The sequence below is a fragment of the Neoarius graeffei genome, chromosome 3 (assembly GCF_027579695.1).
Source record: "Neoarius graeffei isolate fNeoGra1 chromosome 3, fNeoGra1.pri, whole genome shotgun sequence".
Taxonomy (NCBI): domain Eukaryota; kingdom Metazoa; phylum Chordata; class Actinopteri; order Siluriformes; family Ariidae; genus Neoarius; species Neoarius graeffei.
The window spans coordinates 69,835,397-69,857,119 of NC_083571.1; the positions used below are offsets into that span (position 1 = coordinate 69,835,397).

A 21,723-nucleotide genomic window follows, 5' to 3' on the forward strand; every position below is an offset into this window, starting at 1 on the left:
ATACTGAATATTACAGTAATAAAGTTTATACATCAATAAATGAGTTAATATTACAATTATAAAATACAAACTAGAAATATTGGGTTTAAACCCAACAATAAATTAAAGAACAAATAAGAACAGTGCTGCAGATAATTACTGTCTTTTATTTATTTAGTTTATTACTATTAATTGATTGTTATCACACCTCACCCTGACTCCAGATTATTACTGATTAGTTTGTTTTGGGTGTTTATTCCTGATCAGTATGATGGTGTTTATCAGGAGAATCTTGTTGGAGGATTAATCTGAATAAACAGAAGGTCACGGAGCAGAAGCGAAGGTCGTTACCCTGCGACGTTAAACAGCACATCAACTCGCTCCAGTTCTTCAGCCAGAGCTTCCACCTGCTGCTTTTTAGTCACATCGAGTTCCTTCGTCCTGATTCCTTAATTACACACAATAACGTTAAACTTTAATCATTTAAATCTAATAACACCACGTCAACTTCATTATTTTCTCTCAAATGTTTATGAATCAGAGCACAAAAGTGATGTTTCAACTTTTATTTCAAATAATATTCATTTAAAAATTGGAGTTAATTAAATTATTTGATGTGTAATCTCTACAAGCAGCTCAAAATCTGAAAAACAGGAACAAATAATAATAATAATAATAATAATTTTATCACCAATTTCAGATTTATTTCTATTTATCTGCCCTGAGCAATGTTTACTGTGTGATATATTCAGCCCAATTGATTTTTTACCAACAAACATGATCATTAAGAATGGATTATTTTTTTTTACTTACAATAAATGTTGAACAAATACTATACCATTTTTAAAATATTAAATGCTTTTTTAATTAATTTTTAAAATAATGCACATCAAGCAAACTAAGAGTCATACAGCAAAAAAAACAACAAAGTGTGTACTGTATATAGCTCGAAATTCGCGTTGGTCCGGTCGCCCGAGGTGACTTAATTTGTCATTTGGCGGGTAATTCCTGTCACTAGCCAGCCCGGCTGGCTAGTTGAAAATAAAAAATATATATTAGAAGTGAAGATTCAGACACACCGTCAACTAAAGCCACCACATATTAAGCGTGTGCCGTGTCTGTGTTAATCGATGTTTTTATTGGCAGGACAGAAAATACCGAAGAATTCCGAATGATATCGTGTACGAGTCAGGCTGTCGGTTTTTTCACTACTGCGCATGCATATAACGCATCTCGTTGAATATCGCGGTAATCACATTATCAAAGTCAATAGATGTGGCCACATTATTGCCCATTTAAACACGTGTTTTTGTTGTTGTTTACATCTACATCTGCCAAAGCTACGTTGCGATGTGGAACTTTCTGAAAGGTGTACAGAAACCGCCAGAGACGGGGACAAAGCGACCTCGGTCTGAAGAGGAGAAAAAGGCCGCCGATAAAGCGTACGAGAAGGAGAAACAACAAAGGACTTATAAGCAAACGTGGGAGCAGGGTAGGCCTTGGCTGCGATATGATTTTTATGGAATAATTAATTTTTTTCAAGTTGATTCCTAGTCAATATGAAGCTCCTAATGCTTTCTCTCTCATAAATGGTTAAATACAGAAAGCATGTTGGACATATTTTAGGTGCTATAGTCATGATAGTAAGTATATTTGTTTTCAATACTCATACACCAAGTTGCCAAGTTTTCCAATAGATTATTATTTGTTGATGTTATATTATGGTGCTCTGTGTTGTTCTCATTTATGTATTTAACAACAGTATCAAAATACTCGGGTCTTGAAATAAATGCACATTAGTCATGAACAATGGTAACTACTCTCTTTTGTGTCATTTTTGACAGAAGTAAAATTCATACATGAACAAATTTTGGCTAGTTGATTTTCTGTTTGGCTAGTTACTTTGGAAGGGAACTAGTCCGGCTGGCTGGTGAAAAATATATGAATTTCTAGGCCTGATTTTATTTTTTATTATATATATATATATATATATATATATATATATATATATATATATATATATATATATATATATATATATACACACACACACACACGTGTGTGTGTGTGTATATATTTTTTATATATATATATATATATACACACACACACACACACGTGTGTGTGTGTGTGTGTGTGTGTGTGTATATATATAAATAAATATAAATCACATGGTGTTTTGAATGAATGGATAAAAATATTGTTTTTAAAAGCAAATTATAAAAAAAAATAAATAAATAAATAAATAAATAACAAACAGTACAGTCCCCCCAAAAAAAATTATATATAAATCACAAGCTGTATAAATCTTAAAAATCCATTTCTATCCCTAAACTGCATCTTTGATCAAAATGTCAACTTTAATATCAACATTTTTATTAAATAGTTGATTTAAATCTGGGTCAGTAGGTGGCGTCGCTTCACTACCTGGAGTTCCATCCAGTTCTCTCAGTTTCTCTCCATTGATGTCCGTAGCAATGACCTGAGCTCCTTCTTTAGCAAAAGCCTATGGAAAAAAAATGTACAAAAAAAAAAAAAAAATTACAGACTTTACATGGAGAATAAACAAATTTATACAAACAGAGAAAAAAGGAAAATTAAAATGTTTGTAATGACAATATCAAGCTCGAAAAATGACTAAATTTGACTTAAGGCATCATAAACAATTTAAAATTTCTAATTTTTAAAATGTGTTAATTTTGTAAAAACAGGAAATGTTCAGTGCTAATCTGTAATTTTATCCAACTTTAATACACTGATATTCTTCTGATGATCTGCTTTGACTTTTAAAGGTTCTCTGATTTCAGGCTCTGGCTGTAAATCCACACCGGGCTCCGTGTATGTGTATATATTATATTTGTGTGTGTACATTTTATATATATATATATATATATATATATATATATATATATATATATATATATATATATATATATATATGTATGTATGTGTGTGTGTGTGTGTGTGTGTGTGTGTGTTTTGTCCTCTTCAGGCTACAGCAGCACCAGTCTGTCACTTCTGTTATTTAACACAAAAACACAGCTGTAATAAAACCTGACTGATTCTGCAGCAGGGCAGAAAAACACAACAGGAAAACATTATTTTAAACTAACACCATTATTACTACTGATGGATGGATGGATGGATGGATGGATAAATAAATAAATACATTTAAGAGCACTTTTCATACATGTGGTAGCTTAAAGTGCCAGACAAAAAATTAAAACAAAATTACACAATAAAGTAATAAATATTATATAAAGCTACATAATATACAACACTGATGAAGAAAAATTGTGTCCACATTACAATTATAGGCTTTAAAAGTAAAAAATATAACTTTTTGTATTTCTTTTCAAATAAAATCATAAAACCTCAATAATAAATAAATTTAAAAATAATCAATAAAGTAAATATCTGTACATTAATCCAGAGGGATTTTATTTCACAGTAAATTAACAACATGCATAATTTTTTAAAAAATTCTGACAAAGAAAACAAGAGTGCTCTGAGAGCACAATACCACCCCCAACGATACCATAACTCTGGTAAAATGTGACCAAATTGAACGATATTACAAGATGCGTATTACCATCATCTAACAAGGCCTCTTGTCAAGTTTGGTGAAATTCCTCCACAAATTGTGAGAGGAGTTGATTTCAGAATGAAAACACACCCTCATGAAATTGTCAAATTTTGTTCAAATCAAAGGCTGTAACTCTGGTAAAATGTGACCGAATTTAACAAAATTACAATACACGTATTACCGACATATAACAAAGAATCCTGTCAAGATTCGTGAAATTCCTCCAAAAATTGAGAGAGTTGATGATTTCAGAATGCGTGCACCCTTCCCAGGACGGACGGACAGACGAACATCGCCACGACAATCCCCCTTCAGGCCTTTCGGCCAGCGGGAGATTTAAATAAATAAATAAATAAACAAACAGACCGACCTTATAATTCTGACATCAAAAATAACTAAATAGAAGTGTTAAAAAATGCAAAAGTTATTTATACATATTCAGTACGAACAACACCAATAACTATAAAGATCATGTTCAAAGGAAAACTTTCATTGCATATTTAAACCTAAATGTACAAATTATGTAATTATAATACAAAATATATAATCTAATACAATTAAAATAACCAGCACGGCAGTGTGGGTGTGAGGAAGGAGTGTGTCGTAATATTAGGTTACAGTCAGCTGGAGATGATGTTGAGGAACGAGTCGATTCCTTGAATCGCTCTTTCAGGTGAATGTTGAGAGCAGACTCAGGGACTTGATTTCTTTAGATAGACAGACAGACAGATGGATGGAGAGATAGACAGAAGGAAGGCTGTGACTCTTTCGATATAATTTAATCTCAATACCGATGGAAATTCTGAGTCGTTTCAGTGACTCATATCATATGACTCGGCTCATCAAGAAGAGTGGACCCTCATCTCCGGAACAGTTCACTGAAATAGTTCTTTAATTAAATAATTTAAAAAAATAACATGATGTTTGTGATATGTTGAGCAGGGATTGCTGCCAGGATTATTGTTCTTTGATCATTACACACCTGAGAGTCGAACATATGAATCAGTGTTCACACTAACGAACAGCTCAGACTTTAAAACAAGCTTCCATTCTGATTAAACAGCACTGCATTATAAAACTCATGGACTTTCCTCCTTTGATGTAAAACACTCTGGGGTTTGGAAAGCACAGAGTTTTTCTGGGGTCCACACAAACCGACTTGTTACAGATTCGCTGCACATGACCCACTGTCACACACACTGCAGGTCGAGGCACTGTGTATAATAACAGCCCCTTTAATCTCAGCTCCACGCCCAGGTTTACTGACTGAACTCATCAACTGTCTGATGATCTCCGCTTGGACCCCTAATGCTCGCTGAGGAGGAATAAAATACGCACCAGAGCAGCAGCTCGGCCGATTCCCTGCGCAGCCGCAGACAACACGATCACCTTCCCGTCCAGCCGGCCCATGGCTGACACACACACAGAATGAACAATAAGACAACACTGTGTGAATATGATCATAAAATATTACAAAATTAAAATCATAAACCAGAACAGACCTCAAATCCAGAGTTCCTGCAGGAATTCACACTTTCTCATTCAGATGAAGCAGAACTTTAATGACGCTTGTAGAACATCTGATCATCCTGAAGGGACAGAAAGATGACCCGAGTGTTTTTACATTCATGATCAGAGTTACTGCAAAATAAAGGATCCTTTTAACTGGTTCAGGTTCATGAAAAAAGGAGAATGAAAATGTGATAAAATGTGCAGAGAATAAGAAGTCATCGAGCAAGATTTAACATGAAGTATTTTCATGATTTAGATTACCATTTTGTGAGTCAAGTAAGTTTTAAAACAAACACTAACTGTTAAATCGGAGAACTACGCAGCTCCAGAAGGGACATGGGAAGGGAAAAAGAACTTTTTCACTGAGATTGATGAATTTCCGGTCAGTTCTCCAACACGGCTACAGTGGAGACTGAAAACCGTCAACATTTGAGTTTCTGATCGTTTTACAAGCGCAAGCCAGAGGACAGTTTGGTGAAAAGAGCGCTGCTTTATCATTTACAGCCTCGACACTGTGACCAATCACATCGTCGCTTGGTCGAGGGTATACACGTGAAGTCATCGTATCCAGAAGTCACTGCAGCACCAGTGTTCGGTTCATCTACAAAACAGATTTCATGTCTTTATAATTGAGGTCAAACTCAAAATTCTATGAACCTCTCTCACCAGTGTGTGTTTGAGCTCCATTATTGTGATTTCCATGTTGCTGAACTGACCTGGAAGTACACCGATTGAAATAAAAAAAAACTGTGCGAGAGCTCTCAAAAAGTCTTTTTTTCCTTCCATGTCCCTTCGAGGACTCCATACTACTTCCTCGTCTGAATTTATTTAAAAAATGAATCTATAATTAGTGAAGGCTAAATGTCATTAACTGGATCACATGAGGAAAATGTGAAAATGCATGCAGAAAAATAAATAAATAAATAAATAAATAAAAGCATACGGATTTAACATTATCATCATTATAATCATCATCTTGCCCAGGATGGAGTCCAACAGGGGGCGTGGTATTGTTTTTGGCGGGGTTTGTTTGTTTTGTTGTTAATGATATTATGGGAAAACGGCTAGACTAGCCTAGTAAACTAGACCCACCCGCCTAGTGGCCAAAAATATTTTTGCCTACGAGTGGGTCTAGCCTCGGGCCATATCAACAACACACCCCGGGCATCAAATCGTGCCCGCCAATCACAACGCAAGGTTTTTGTTTGGATTCTTTGGGCGGGCTTTTGCAGGAGTGACGACAAGGCTGCGCGACCCTCCCCCACTGCTTTCGGTCGCTCTGACTACGTCACAGTCACTGTTGCGCTGATTGGTCAGAGCGTTGGCCTATACGCACAGAGACAGTTTGAAAGACAACGGGTTGTTCCTACCCACACCCTTCGGAAATGTCTACGGCCGAGACCAGACTAAATATTCACATTTAGTCTGGCTTGCCAGGCTACGGCTAGACCAATTTTCATGAAACTTTCAAAATAGATGGGCATTGGTCTCAAATAGAACCTCCAACATTTGGGGGTCATCTGGTCAAGGTTTTTGTGGCTACTGCTTCATATAGAGGCGATAGCCACTATGTCATCATGCAGTACGGTGTGTTCTGATTGGCTGAGAGTAGGCCTGTCACGATAAATTTTGTTGGGACAATATATTGTCTCAGAAATTATTGAGATAAACGATATTATTGTTGACATCTTTTCAAGACAATTTTATGCCATGAGTAAAATAATAACGATCATGCAAATACACCCATTCAAAGAACACTAAACTTTAATTAAGTCAACTTATTCAACAGTGGAACGTAAAAAATATATACAGTGCTCAGCGTAAATGAGTGCACCCCCTTTGAAAAGTAACATTTTAAACAATATCTCAATCAACACAATTTCCAAAATGTTGACAAGACAAAGTTTAATATAACATCTATTTAACTTATAACGTGAAAGTAAGGTTAATAATATAACTTAGATTACACATTTTTCAGTTTTACTCAAATTAGGGTGGTGCAAAAATGAGTACACCCCACAACAAAAACTACTACATCTAGTACTTTGTATGGCCTCCATGATTTGTAATGACAGCACCAAGTCTTCTAGGCATGGAATGAACAAGTTGGCGACATTTTGCAACATCAATCTTATCCTATTCTTCAACAATGACCTCTTTTAGTGACTGGATGCTGGATGGAGAGTGATGCTCAACTTGTCTCTTCAGAATTCCCCAAAGAAAATAATTTCTTTACACCACAAAGGTGAAGGCTACAAGAAGATCAGCAAAGCTTTACTTATCAGTCAGAATACTGTAGCAAAAGTGGTACAAAAATTTAAGAAAGATGGAACTGCAACCATCTCACAGAGACGTCCAGGTCGTCCACGGAAGTTAACACCTCGACAGGAGCGTCTTCTGATGAGAAGGGTTGAAGAAAATCCATCCAGCATCCAGTCACTAAAAGAGGTCATTGTTGAAGAATGGAAAAAGATCGATGTTGCAAAATGTCGCCAACTTGTTAGTGTGCTTGCTCAAGCACACAGCAGCCAAAGGCTTTCTTCTTAAGTTTACTTATTCTGCCTTATTCCGACACGTTTTTTGGATCCACTACTCCTCCTAGGGCGTTCAAGATAGAGACACCATTCCAACTCTGAGATGTCTGGCCCAAAGTGGTGTAGTGTGCTTGTACACAGCTTTTGGATCAATGCGCCCGTTCTCTTGTTTTTGTTGTTTTTTTCCCATAGAGAATGAATAGGGCTCATGAATCGAATCGTCCTACTCGGACACACTCCATCGCAGATGCACCAAACCTCATGTGATACTTCAGGCCAACTCCCCCAACACATACATGCAATCGGTTCTGAACCGCACTCATATTTTTCCTTTCTTTTTGCTCATCCCTTTTTCCTCCATAGGCTTGCATTGATTTCTGGCCCCATTGAAAATGAATGGTGTTTCAGGAGAAAAACTTTCACTCTCCAATTTTTTTAACCAAGTGACCAAACTTCAAGAAACTTCACTTGATGCCTCAGGCCAAGTCCCCGCACACATCCATCCCCTCATCTGAGACCTGCACTCATCTTTTCCTTGGTTTTCATGCATCTCTTTTTACCTCCATAGGCTTCCATTGATTTTTGGCCCCATTCAAATGAATGGAGTTTTGCTCAGTAACACTTCACCACACATCCACCAAACTTCATACGGCACCTCAGGCCAAATCACCATCACACACATGATATCGGTTCTGACCCGCACTCGTCTTTGTCTTGCCTTTCATCCATCCATTTTTTCTCCATTTTGCCGCTAATCAGTGGAAGCTTGACTGAGTCATTCCTCCCTTCCCCCATAGGTGATAATGCATTTGGCAAGGATCTGCTCATTTGAGACTTTGACAGCAAATCAACTTCAACTCAATGGCCACTTTATTAGGAATACTTACACGCACACACGATAGCAATTAGCATATAAGCATTCATGTATTACCATGTTAGCTGTTAGCATGTTACCCATTACGATATCATGCCTGCTGTTAGCTCGCAAGTTGTTAACATGTTCACCATTAGCATGTTATCATGAGAGCTGTTAACATGTTAGGATTAGCATGGTAGCAAGCAGAGTTCGCATGTTTGCTGTTAGCGAGTTCGCCTGAGCATGTTAGCATGCCACCCTCAGTGTGTTAGCATGATAAAAGTTAACATACTATCCATTAGCATGTTAGCCTGTTAGTTGTTAGCATGATAGCTGTCAGCATATTAGCCTTAAAATGTTAGAATTTTAACAAATAGCATGTTAATCATTAGCATGTTAGAATGCTAGCTGTTAGCATGTTGTCAATGCTAACATGCTAATAGACATGTCAACATTAGGGCTGTAACGATATACCCAACTCACGATTCAATTCGTATCACAATTTTTGACCCACGATTCGATACACCCACGATTTTTTTTTTAAATGTGTTTTTAAAGTAGTAAATTTGACTTAACATTTACTTACTTACATTAACTATTTAATAACATAATTCAGACCACTGCAGTGCAGAGAATGAGTAATATGTATGCAAAAATGAACAAACGTATATCCAAAGATTGTTTTATTTCTCAAAATAATACTGTTGAGCCGGAAGCTCTGGTTTTTTCGGTTCCGAAAAAGTCATTTTTCCAAATCGTGTAAATCCGTTAAGATTTTTTTTTTTGGGGGGGGGGGGGGGGGGGGGGATAGAGGTGGCTCTCTCACTGTCTCACTCTCATACCGGTAGGGCCAATGATTTTCTGTGATCGCGGAAAACAGATGGAAATTACGGAATTTTTATAGTGAAACATTGCTTGCGTGTCAAAGTGTAACTGCCGCAGAAGGCTTCTGCGTAACTGCCGCTAACACCCAAGCAGACATGCCTTTCCGGTCAAGGCAGCTTTGTCGGTGATTGTGATTGGCTTGTGGCACACCTAGCCAACCAATGAGCTGCTTGTTTACAGATTCGCTCCCCGTGTCGCAATCAGAATGGCGACCGCTTAAAAGAAACGAATGCTCTGGTGGCCAAGGACGCCATATGGTTGCCAGTGGCAAGTGTGGACGTTGCGTGACTCGCAGAAGATTGTTGCAGGTCGGCAAAAAAACGACTTACTAATAGATATAAAAAATAAAAGTAATTTAAGTAAGTTTAAAATGTAATTTAAATAAAAAGTATTCCTAAATTGAAGTTTGGAAACACCTCTGTTTTTGGGCTGAGGAGAAGTTTGAAAGGGTGTACCGCGATTCTGCCTTCTTGTATCTCGACACGGATCGTGGCTCTGCGTATCGCGATTTAGATTTCGATACGCATATTGTTACAGCCCTAGTTAACATGCTAGCTTTTAGCATACTGTTAGCATGTTAGTATGCTAATTGTTAACATGCTAGTTGATAGCATGTTGGCATTAGCATGTTGGCATGCTAGCATGATAACTGTTCTGCTACAGCTCAGCAAGCACACTTTGCATTTTCTCTGTGGAAATGCAGTCTAGTTCATTCTATTATTAACTCATTCTACCAGTTTGCAAACTTGTTTTACAAGCAAATAACACATTGACTGTCAGGAGGGTGTATGTTCCTTTCCCTCATAAATGGAAGTAAAACACAAACAGAGCCTGAAACACTGTGCTCCATTAGGGCCAATTTATGCTGACAACCCAGTCCTCGCAGATGGCATCGCAGATGGCGTCTGCGAAGCCCCCCCCTCGCAGACGCTCTGCGCGCACCTCCCAAAAATTGTGACCACCGCAGACAGCGTCGCAGACAAGTGGGCTCTGATTGGTCCAGTCGACATCCACTGTACACGCACTTCCGACTTCCCTACTTTCCCGGTTTGGTTTGTTTTCACGACCGCCATTTTTAAAAACACAAGCAAAGATGGAGGAGCACGAACAGCGGTTGATCGAGGAAGTACGTACATCTATACGACTCCAGTTCTAGTCATTATAAGTAACCAGAGGATAAACACTCCACTAACCACACCCACCAACTACTCCTAGCGATTTCGCGACTTCGCGCCCCCTTGCGTTGTGGTGGTGAATAACATCGTGCACGCCTATTACTCCCTGCTCAATGATAAATTACAACTGTCTGCAAAAAGCTCTGCGAAAGCCTTGTCGCAAGAGCATGCAGAGCCCCTTAGTCTGGCAGGGGGAGTGGGCTCTCTGCGGGATCTTTAACTAGTTTTAGAATGCTAGTTGAAGCTGATATGTGATTGATCTAACGGTAAAACAGGACGAGGGCTCGAGAACTTTTTTTTGACATGTTGAAAGGTTAGAATTTTACTTGCAGGGTTTCCCTAGCCTGGGAAATCCCATGCTGCTTTGCACAATCGTTCCGATCTGAAAAGACAGCATGGAAACTATGGTCTAAAGGCTCGCCTAAGTTAGGGAGCCAATCAGAGAGTGGGGAGGGGTGGAAAGACAGTGACGCGTACTACTCGACAAACGGAAGCTTGTAGTTTATTTGGGACTGTTTACGGATCACATTTAACATGGCGGCGAGCAATACGAACCAAACTTTCGATCAAGCTTTAGACACTGTTCTGAATAGTTTAGAGCGAAAGTTTGTTTTAAAAAAAGAACAGCGTTTGGCATTACAGTCTTTCGTTGACACGAAGACAGATGCCTTTCTCTTTCCTTCTCTTCTTCGCCTCTCTAACTACGTCACCGGGTACAACTGCCATGATTGGCCATGGGCTACGTATACGCCAAATGATAGACGTTCGCAACGTCCAATAAACGGCCGTTGACAATCGTAAACCACACCTCCCCTACGAGAAATTCAATAGGCGGATTCCAGACCATATTTCACTTGTGATATGGTCTGGTGTTAACCAGACTAGGGTTTCCCCAGGTTTGACCACCATAAATTTAAGACTTTAAGACCTTTTTAAGACCACTTAAATGAGAATTAAGACCTACATCGCACCCATTAGGCGGTCGTAGAACACCAGATCAAATTCCCAATAATGACAAATGTTTCAAGTAAAAATACTACTTTTATTATAAAAGTTATATACTTAAGTCATTATGTGCATTGCTTGTCGAATCTTCACATTCAAGACAAAAAAAACAAGTCTAAACCTGGAAGAAAGGAGCACAACGTAGGGTCCAAGTCATAGCCTTAAAGGTACACAAAAATGCAATACGCATACCAACACGTTAATGCCAAAGGTGTGCACTCGCCAGTCAAAAAGCCAAACTGAGGGCCTCACTCGAGGCCTAAAGAACTGTCTCTTAACTAATTATGACCATGCACCCAGAGATGATACTTAAAATAAAAAAGTGATGTGGGTGTATTTTTTTTTTTTTAAATAAAATATCAAAACATTCACAACACTCTAAACAGACAAACTGTCTTAGTTTGCCAGCATTTGCTTCAACCATTTTACATTTTGTACCCTTGTAAACGAGGGAGGGAGAGAGATACAGAGGGGCATAGATAGATAAGAGGCGAGGGGGATAGATGGGAAGAGAAAGAGATAGAGATAGATAGATAGAAAGAAAAGAGGTAAGCCTAAAGTCTCTTAAAGATGCACAAAAATACAATTGGCGTACCAATACATTGGTACAATGGTGTGCACTCACCAGCCAAAAAGCCAAACTGAGGGCCCAACTCAAGGCCTAAAGAACGGTCTCTAAACTAATTATGACCATGCACCCAGAGATGATAAACAGACAAACTCTTTGTCTTAGTTTCCCAGCATTCAACTTGCTTCAACCATTTTACATTTTGAAGAATAAAAAGAAATGTAAATACTCCTAGTAAACAAGGGAGGGAGGGAAGACATAGATGTGGAGGTGGATAGATAAGAGACACAATGAGATAAATAGATAGATAGGAAAGAGGTATACAGATGGATAAGAGATTGATAGGAGAGAGCGATAGACATAATATAGATAGATAACACAGAGTGGTACACAGACATAAGAGATAGATAGGAGAGAGGAGAGGAAAGATAAAAAGATATAGATAGAATAGTGAGATGTATAGATGGATAGGACAGAGTGGTAGACAGTTAAGAGAGAGAGACAGACCGACAGATAGATAGGAGATAGACAGACAGGAGAGAGCGAGCGATAGACAGATATATATGAGAGAGAGAGAGACAGATAGATAGGAGAGTGGTCCATTTGTTTACTTTTCGTCGTCTTGTTTAGACTTTCGTCGAACATTACGACAAATCCACCACTTGCCTCGTTAACGTCTTTGACCAACTCCTTCGTTATATAAAGAGCAAGACCGAATTTTGTTATGCAAGACGTTTTGTTTTTTCCACAGGAGAATGTTGTAGCGACTTCCGAGTCTGGCAACACAGCCTTAAAGAGTTCGCGTATGCCCTCATTCGAGCTGTACGAGTGGTGTTCCGTAATTGTTTTTAAAATCCAGAGCACCTCTGCCCAAAGTGTCGGGGTTCCACCGACACCCATCATGCCACTGCTCGGCCCTTGTGTTGTTGCTAGCCTTGCCGATGATGTCTGGCTTGGCTGATGCTGCTGACGTTCGACAGCGGTGCTAGTGCCAACTCCAGGTGCATTCGGAGATTGAACCGTGCAGAACTAAGCGATGGGTTGGTGCCGGTGGAGGGCAGATGCAATGTGCTTTGAGCTCTTCATGTGAGACTCTAAAGCGAAATGATCTATAGTGGACAACTTGAAGGTCTTTCGACAAACACAGCATCTTGCTTCAACATCGCTTCCAGGAACCTCCCTCACCCAATCACGATATCTTTCATCTGAAAGCCACTGCTGATTAAAACGACACTTCCCCATGCTGCGATTCGCGGAGTCTCCTCTCCACCACGGACTCCGATGATTGCGCCGGCACGAAAATGTATCAATATTGTTTCTTTCTTTGCGCATACTCCAAGAAATTCACCGATGTTACGCAAAACCCACGTTTTCACATTGTAGAATAGTAGGAGTAAATTTAAGACCTTTGTTTCAAAAATTAAGACTTCGGCAAAGCAATTTAAAGGAACAACTGTTCCTTTAAATTGCTTTGCCGAAGTCTTAATTTTTTAAACAAAGGTCTTAAACAAGTTCAGTTACACAAATTGAAACGTAGTGATTTTCTATGCTATGGAAAGTCCGCACTATAATGACAGGTGTACTAACACCTTCTGCGCGCTTCGGCAGCGCATTGATACGGAGCTCAGATATCAATGCGCTGCCGAAGCGCGCAGAAGGTGTTAGTACGCCTGTCATTATAGTGCGGACTTTCCATAGCATAGAAAATCACCACGTTTCAATTTGTGTAACTGAACTTGTTTCATATCACTGGTCATATAAACCTATGTAAACAGGAAAAACGCGGAAGAGTTTGGTCGCATCTAACTACAGCCCCAAAAAATACCATTGGCCATACTGAGCCTAGCTACATTGCTAACAGGAGTGACAGCGCGTCTGACTGCGTCTGACTGACTGGGAGGTCGCGCAAAGCTCGGAGAGGTACGGAGCAGCTCGTCTCAATTCAGATAAGAGCATATTTCATTATGGAAGTACGGTGGACTGTTCCTTTAAGACTTTTTAAGGCCTTAATTTTGGAATATTAAATTTAAGACTAAGACTTTTAAGACCCCGCGGCTACCATGTACTTGGCAACAGAATGTATCTGAATTCTGATTGGTTGTTATTATATTATTGCCCTTTTGTTGTCTTCTTGAGCCCAGAGCGGAGAGGAGGGGGTGACAGGGTTCTACAGAGAAAAGTTTTTTAGCCTACTGCTTGCAAATGAACCTCCTCAAAAACCAATCAGTTCAGTGTATGTATGCACTCGGTGATGTGACGTTTTCAAGAGAGGCGGGAGTGACCAAACATTTCTGATCAAGAAGGCGGAGGCTGTTTTGCTTATTACGTGAAAACGTTTGATTTGATTAAAAGGTGTCTGGGCCACGAACAATGTCCACATCACCATCGAGCTGTTGTTGTTTACATGTATCATGTTACACGAACTTGGTCAGGGCTCTGCAGGTCTTAACTGAAGCGCTTCAAATTAAGGGTTAGCGGGCTGCTAAAGTTTGCAGGCACTTCACAAGTAAGACTCAGTGCAATATTAGCCAACATTATTACATCATATCGGATTGTGCTAATGTCTTTGGGACCTCAACGAACACCAACTGTTGTCGGTATCAAGTCGGATTGTTATTTACATGCCACACAAACTTCGAAAACAGTCATATTCGTATGTTGTTTTTACACACTGAATACGAACTGTTGTTCACTGATTAGCTCGTAAAATTAATCTAACGTTACATCCCTTAAAGGAAAACTCCAGAGTGAAATGCTCATCTCATCTCATCTCATTATCTCTAGCCGCTTTATCCTTCTACAGGGTCGCAGGCAAGCTGGAGCCTATCCCAGCTGACTACGGGCGAAAGGCGGGGTACACCCTGGACAAGTCGCCAGGTCATCACAGGGCTGACACATAGACACACAACCATTCACACTCACATTCACACCTACGGTCAATTTAGAGTCACCAGTTAACCTAACCTGCATGTCTTTGGACTGTGGGGGAAACCGGAGCACCCGGAGGAAACCCACGCGGACACGGGGAGAACATGCAAACTCCACACAGAAAGGCCCTCGCCGGCCCCGGGGCTCGAACCCAGGACCTTCTTGCTGTGAGGCGACAGCGCTAACCACTACACCACCGTGCCGCCCGAGTGAAATGCTTTTTAGGTCTATTTTCGCATTATTGGGAGTGCATACGTTGAGTTGCTATCACAATCACATCAATCGGACGTGTTTTGAGAAAATTTGTTTTTTGCGATTTCAACCGGAAAGCGCTAACACGGCAGTGGCCGGGGCACGTCTTTTTGCCGATACAAAACGCTAGTTTTAAAACCATTGCAAAGCTCAAAACAACATGACAGTCCTGTGGAAGTGAGTAGAGGGTTCCTACAAACAAAACGAGGTGCGTCTAGCTCTAAAAGTGCACGAACAGAGTGTGTAGAATAGTAAATACAAAGCCAGTGACCTTACCTGAAGTCGGTCTTTCTCGGACGCCATCTTCAGTGGACAGTCCGTAAAAGTCGAGTGCCAAGTGCAGAGCCCATCCTGCTGGAAATGCACAATGGGCTCTGCACTTGGCACTCGACTTTTACGGACTGTCCACTGAAGATGGCGTCCGAGAAAGACCGACTTCAGGTAAGGTCACTGGCTTTGTATTTACTATTCTACACACTCTGTTCGTGCACTTTTAGAGCTAGACGCACCTCGTTTTGTTTGTAGGAACCCTCTACTCACTTCCACAGGACTGTCATGTTGTTTTGAGCTTTGCAATGGTTTTAAAACTAGCGTTTTGTATCGGCAAAAAGACATGCCCCGGCCACTGCCGTGTTAGCGCTTTCCGGTTGAAATCGCAAAAAACAAATTTTCTCAAAACACGTCCGATTGATGTGATTGTGATAGCAACTCAACGCATGCACTCCCAATAATGCGAAAATAGACCTAAAAAGCATTTCACTCCGGAGTTTTCCTTTAAGGACAGTTTGCTAGCTAGCAGCCGGTTACTGCACTGCGACCGCACTTGCTAATTGACATGGTAGCCAAATATGCTTGCTGCTTTCGCGACCACGCCCCCAGAGTGAATATTCATGAGCGAACTTTGCTTGGTTTTGCCCAGTGGAAACCTACAGGAACCATTTGTGTACCACGCATGGAGTGCGATTCTTTTTTTTTCTTTCTTCAAATCAGAAATATTGGTAGGGACCCGTCCACATAGACATATAAACATAGACGCCGCCTTCTGCGTAGAATCATACGTCATCCTCACCGCCATATTGGATGTGGCAAAGTGGAGATTCTTCAACCGTCTCTGGTATAGCGTCTAGACAGTAGCCGAGAATAAAGATGCCTCATTCATGTGCTGCGTTTAACTGTACCAACAGGTTTACCGTCCAAACAAGATCACATGGGATTACCTTTCACAGGTGAGACTGGAAAAATACTTTTCATTGTATTTGGTCATTATAACATAATTTTACGAACAGATTTTTCTGACTTTGTGGCTAATATGAAGTCTCGCGCATAATAGCCGCTCAGTGAAACCTGTCTCCAAACAACGAAGTATTTCCTTCGTAACTACGCTGATTGTTGTTAGTTGCTTAGCTAACTTTTCACATACTATGTAGGTTTCCCAAAATTAAAGACATGAAAAAGCAGTGGGAGACAGCTGTGCGACGGGAAGGGTTTTCTGCTACTCCATCATCCATGCTCTGCAGTGAACACTTCAGAACGGAGGATTTTGACAGAACAGGTCAGACAGTCAGGATCAGAGAGGGAGCTGTTCCTTCAGTCTTCAGTTTCCCAGCTCATCTCCACCGGGTAGGTGTATAGTTATAAGCAGGGAGAATTAGATAATACAGTGCCACACTATGATGAACGTTTTTGAACGGATGATGAATGTTTTTAACCTTTCTGAATGTGAAGGAATCAGTGATTTATTTTGTTTTGGTATGGCGTTAGAACCTGGCCGAACTCAGTTTGGCGGTCATTCAGCTCATTTTATTCAACGAGAGTAGGTCTGTGTGGTGACTCAATAAATTAAACAGTAAATTTTTATTTTCATTGACCATTTCCAGTTTTTCCACTATTTCCATCATTTATCATATTCAGTCTTGTAGGTTGGTTATTGTGGCCTCAGGTTTTGGTAGCTTGCTACGGTATGCTGACTGATTAGCTTACCTGAGCTATCTATCGCTAGTTTGCAGTGTACAGGGTATTTCGCACACTATTTATAACCATCACATTAAAAGTTATACATGTTGTTTTGATGCCTGTTTGTTTCCCAAATATATACGTGTGTGTCTTAATGGGTGAATAAAAGGCATAGAGTTAAATATTATTGTAGAAAGGGGCTTTATGAAGTTCAGTCCATTTACTTGCATTGGTTTACGGGGAAGATTTGCCACATCCAATATGGCGGACACTCTGACGTATCCCAGCAACGGGCCACCAGCTCAATGCGGCGTCTATGTTCTATGGCCAAATATGCTTGCTGCTTTTGCAACCACGCCCCCAGAGTGAATATTCATGAGCGAACTTTGCTTGGTTTTGCCCAGTGGAAACCTACAGGAACCATTTGTGTACCGCGCACGGAGTGTGATTCTTTTTTTTTTTCTTCAAATCAGAAATATTGGTAGGGACCCGTCCATACCCAATTCTACGCCTATGCTCTTTACAACGGAGCAACGTGTTGTTGTCTTTTCCCCATCCAGCAGGGTATCCACTGAAGGAGTGTTGCATGCTGGGAGGCCCCGCCTCGGACAGATAGCTGTGCGAGACGACAGAAAACAGCGTGGTGTTTTACTCAGTCAATGGGTCAAACTAATACTCTGACTGCCTGATGTAGATGGACAGCGCGTAAATGCCAAAATCGCTGTAAAAAAAAAAAAGTTACTAAGTTCATTTTCATTTACCGTACGATAAGTCGGTTTATTTTTTTCACGGTCCGGTTTCCATCAAATCCTGTGCTCTGATTGGCTGGCGAGCGGGTCTGCATCCTGCGGTACGGACCCCGGTTATGGACCTCTGGTGGCTCGCTCGTTCACAACAACAAACATAGTAGCATTTTTTGTCAACATTTTTTTAAATAAGATTTATTTATAAGATTATCAAAAATCTTAAATTTTTGCCAGCATCTCAGTAATAATAGCATTAATTTTACAGCATGGATAGCGATAACGACAGTGTTCACAGCGAAAGCGAGTTTTACTACCCTGAGGAAGAAGAAATAATAAAACATTTCAGGAGAAAGCTAAAACCTGTAATTTGCTAACACCGAGCAAAAACATGTCTGAATCCTGAATGACTCCTATTTGGATAAATAGGGGACTACATAGGCGGAAAAATGTAGTTGTTTTCCTGCTATGGAAGTGCACTTGTATACCGAGGAGGATGTCATTTGCATTACAGCCGTGAGTGAGGATTCAAAATGGCGGCTCGGCTTTCCCTTTCGGGCGCTCTCGTTTTCTGTTAGAATTTGGGAAAGAAAAACCGCAGAATTTTTAATGATTGAACACAGAACATGAAGTCAGAAAGGAAACACTGATATACGGGTTAAATTTCCCTCAAGGCTAAAGTAGGAGAGTCACGGCATAGACATATAAACATAGACGCCGCATTGAGCTGGTGGCCCGTTGCTGGGATACGTCAGAGTGTCCGCCATATTGGATGTGGCAAATCTTCCCCGTAAACCAATGCAAGTAAATGGACTAAACTTCATAAAGCCCCTTTCTACAATAATATTTAGCTCTATGCCTTTTATTCACCCATTAAGACACACACACATATATATATTTGGGAAACAAACAGGCATCAAAACAACATATATAACTTTTAATGTGATGGTTATAAATAGTGTGCCAAATACCCGTCAATATTCCGTGGGAGGTGTGACCTAAATTTCCTCAACATGCAGCAGGCCTATACCGAAATCAAGCTATCGGAAACTTTTTTTTTTATTCCGCTGCTACTATCGTAGGCTACTAACAATATCTACACATCAAGGCATGTTTTGGAGCTCAGCGGGGATCGTGTAGAATAATGTGCTGTGCTTACGCTGCTGAAGCCGTGCCATCTCTGCATCACTTTCATTAAACGCCGTGCAGATAGGCTATAAAATGTCTCCAAAAACAATTTTGGCAATATACAGTGCTATATGGAAAAAAATTCAATTAAACCATATTACAATGGGATTGCTCCATGTGATTTCTTCACATTCCGAAAGGTTAAAAACATTCATCATACGTTCAAAAACGTTCATCATAGTGTGGCACTGTATTATCTAATTCTCACTGCTTATAACTCTACACCTCCCTGGTGGAGATGAGCTGGGAAACTGAAGACTGAAGGAACAGCTCCCTCTCTGATCCTGACTGTCTGACCTGTTCTGTCAAAATCCTCCGTTCTGAAGTGTTCACTGCACAGCATGGATGACGGAGTAGCAGAAAACCCTTCCCGTCGCACAGCTGTCTCCCACTGCTTTTTCATGTCTTTATTTTTGGGAAACCTACATAGTATGTGAAAAGTTAGCAAAGCAACTAACAACAATCAGCGTAGTTACGAAGGAAATACTTCGTTGTTTGGAGACAGGTTTCACCGAGCGGCTATTATGCGCGAGACTTCATATTAGCCACAAAGTCAGAAAAATCTGTTCGTAAAATTACGTTATAATGACTGAATACAATGAAAAGTATTTTTCCAGTCTCCCCTGTGATCTCGTTTGGACGGTAAACCTGTTGGTACAGTTAAACGCAGCACATGAATGAGGTATCTTTAGAATCTCCACTTTGCCCCATCCAATATGGCGGCGAGGATGACGTATGATTCTACGCGGAAGGCGGCGTCTATGTTTATATGTCTATGAGTCACGGGACTGTGCAGAAAACCCGAAGGGCTCAAAGGTCACATAGTCCGATGTTACTTCTCTTTCCATGTTTACATGCATGTTAAAATAAACAAACAAAAAACCCTGTATTTACTGAATCAGAGACAGTGCATTACAGGATCTTTCACTTCTGCATATTTCATATAAAACACTCAGATTCAACAAAACCTGTTTAAATGAGCAGCTTCTGGATGAAAAGCTGCGCCAGGAAGTGCAGAAAGAAAGCCACGGAGTTCATAAAGATCCTCTAAAGTCACTAAACAAACACAGACTCAACTTTCACTCACCCACTCACACCGAGACTCGGCAGAATTGTCGCGGAATGCTGCGACAGTATTAGGGTGAGACGCGCCGCCGCAGCGCCGGGAGCAAACTGGAAGTGTGTCAAAATAAAAGTTTTCTGGCCCAGAACACTGAGCCATATATAGAGCTCAGTGCGCCTGAAACTTTCCCAGACTACACACTACTGTACATAACATCATAATGTAAAAATATTTCACAACATAATTTTATACAACGTGAATTTTTTAATGTGGGTTTCAAAATAAAATGCATCCTGAATGTACAGCATATTATTATTATTATCCATCCATCCATTATCTCTAGCCGCTTTATCCTGTTCTACAGGGTCGCAGGCAAGCTGGAGCCTATCCCAGCTGACTACGGGCAAAAGGCGGGGTACACCCTGGACAAGTCGCCAGGTCATCACAGGGCTGACACATAGACACAGACAACCATTCACACTCACATTCACACATACGGTCAATTTAGAGTCACCAGTTAACCTAACCTGCATGTCTTTGGACTGTGGGGGAAACCGGAGCACCCGGAGGAAACCCACGCGGACACGGGGAGAACATGCAAACTCCACACAGAAAGGCCCTCGCCGGCCACGGGGCTTGAACCCAGACCTTCTTGCTGTGAGGCAACAGCGCTAACCACTACACCACCGTGCCGCCCGATCTGTAAAATATATTATTTTATTATAAATTAATTACGTTTAATTAAATACAGAACTGGGTTCAAAAAAATCTAATTAAAAAACAAATACAGATATTTAATCAGGAAGAGGAATTATTGTATTTAATAAAATATTTTTATTGAAAAAGAAAACTTCTGTTACTCTCTAGACCAGGGGTTCCCAAAATTTTCCATGCCAAGGCCCCCCAAACAGTATTAGCTTCTGGCCGGGGACCCCCTTTACAAACCCACAGACAATGCTACAAAATATGTAAAGAAATATCAACTTTTAGAATGTTTTCTCTTTTATTCAATATTCAATAATTGTTACATTTGTTTAGCATAAGAATATTATTAACTAACATGTTTTCAACACAAATATTTTCGCACTGAACAATAAACTGTATAACCTCCTGTAGTACCTGATTCAACTCGTTATCCATCCTTTTTGCGACCAGTGCCTCGTGATGGAGCATGCAGTGTGTGGCCACTACATGCGGGGCCTTCTGCTTAATGAGCGCGGTCACTCCACTGATCTTCCCGGTCATTGCCGCGGCTCCGTCCGAGCACACCCCCACACAACGGGTCCAGTCCAATCCGTTAGACTCGATGTAATCGTCCAAAACTTGAAAAATGTCTTTCCCAGTAGTTCTTCTTTCAAGTGCTTTACAAAATAGTATTTCCTCCACAAATCTTTCCTGTGAAATAAATCTGATGTGCACAAGCAGTTGGGCCTCATTGGATAAATCTGTGCTCTCATCCAGCTGAAATGTGAAGTATTCGCTGGCTCTCACCTGCT

The 21,723-nt window shown here is 40.3% G+C and overlaps 1 protein-coding gene across 3 annotated transcripts in view; it reads right to left on the reverse strand.

Moving 5' to 3' along the window:
• Positions 1 to 20,325, reverse strand: part of bdh2 (3-hydroxybutyrate dehydrogenase, type 2) — a 28,075-nt gene extending 7,750 nt beyond the window's left edge. The window contains exons 1-5 of one of the 3 annotated variants that reach the window (XM_060917202.1): positions 20,252 to 20,325; positions 5,068 to 5,154; positions 4,904 to 4,977; positions 2,407 to 2,485; positions 331 to 427 (exon numbers count right to left, since the gene is read on the reverse strand). In XM_060917202.1, the coding sequence (XP_060773185.1) occupies positions 331 to 427; positions 2,407 to 2,485; positions 4,904 to 4,975 (248 nt within the window). In that variant the 5' untranslated portion in view covers positions 4,976 to 4,977; positions 5,068 to 5,154; positions 20,252 to 20,325. The other 2 variants (XM_060917201.1, XM_060917203.1) reach the window with 2 other exon arrangements.
• Positions 20,326 to 21,723: the final 1,398 nt, after the last annotated feature.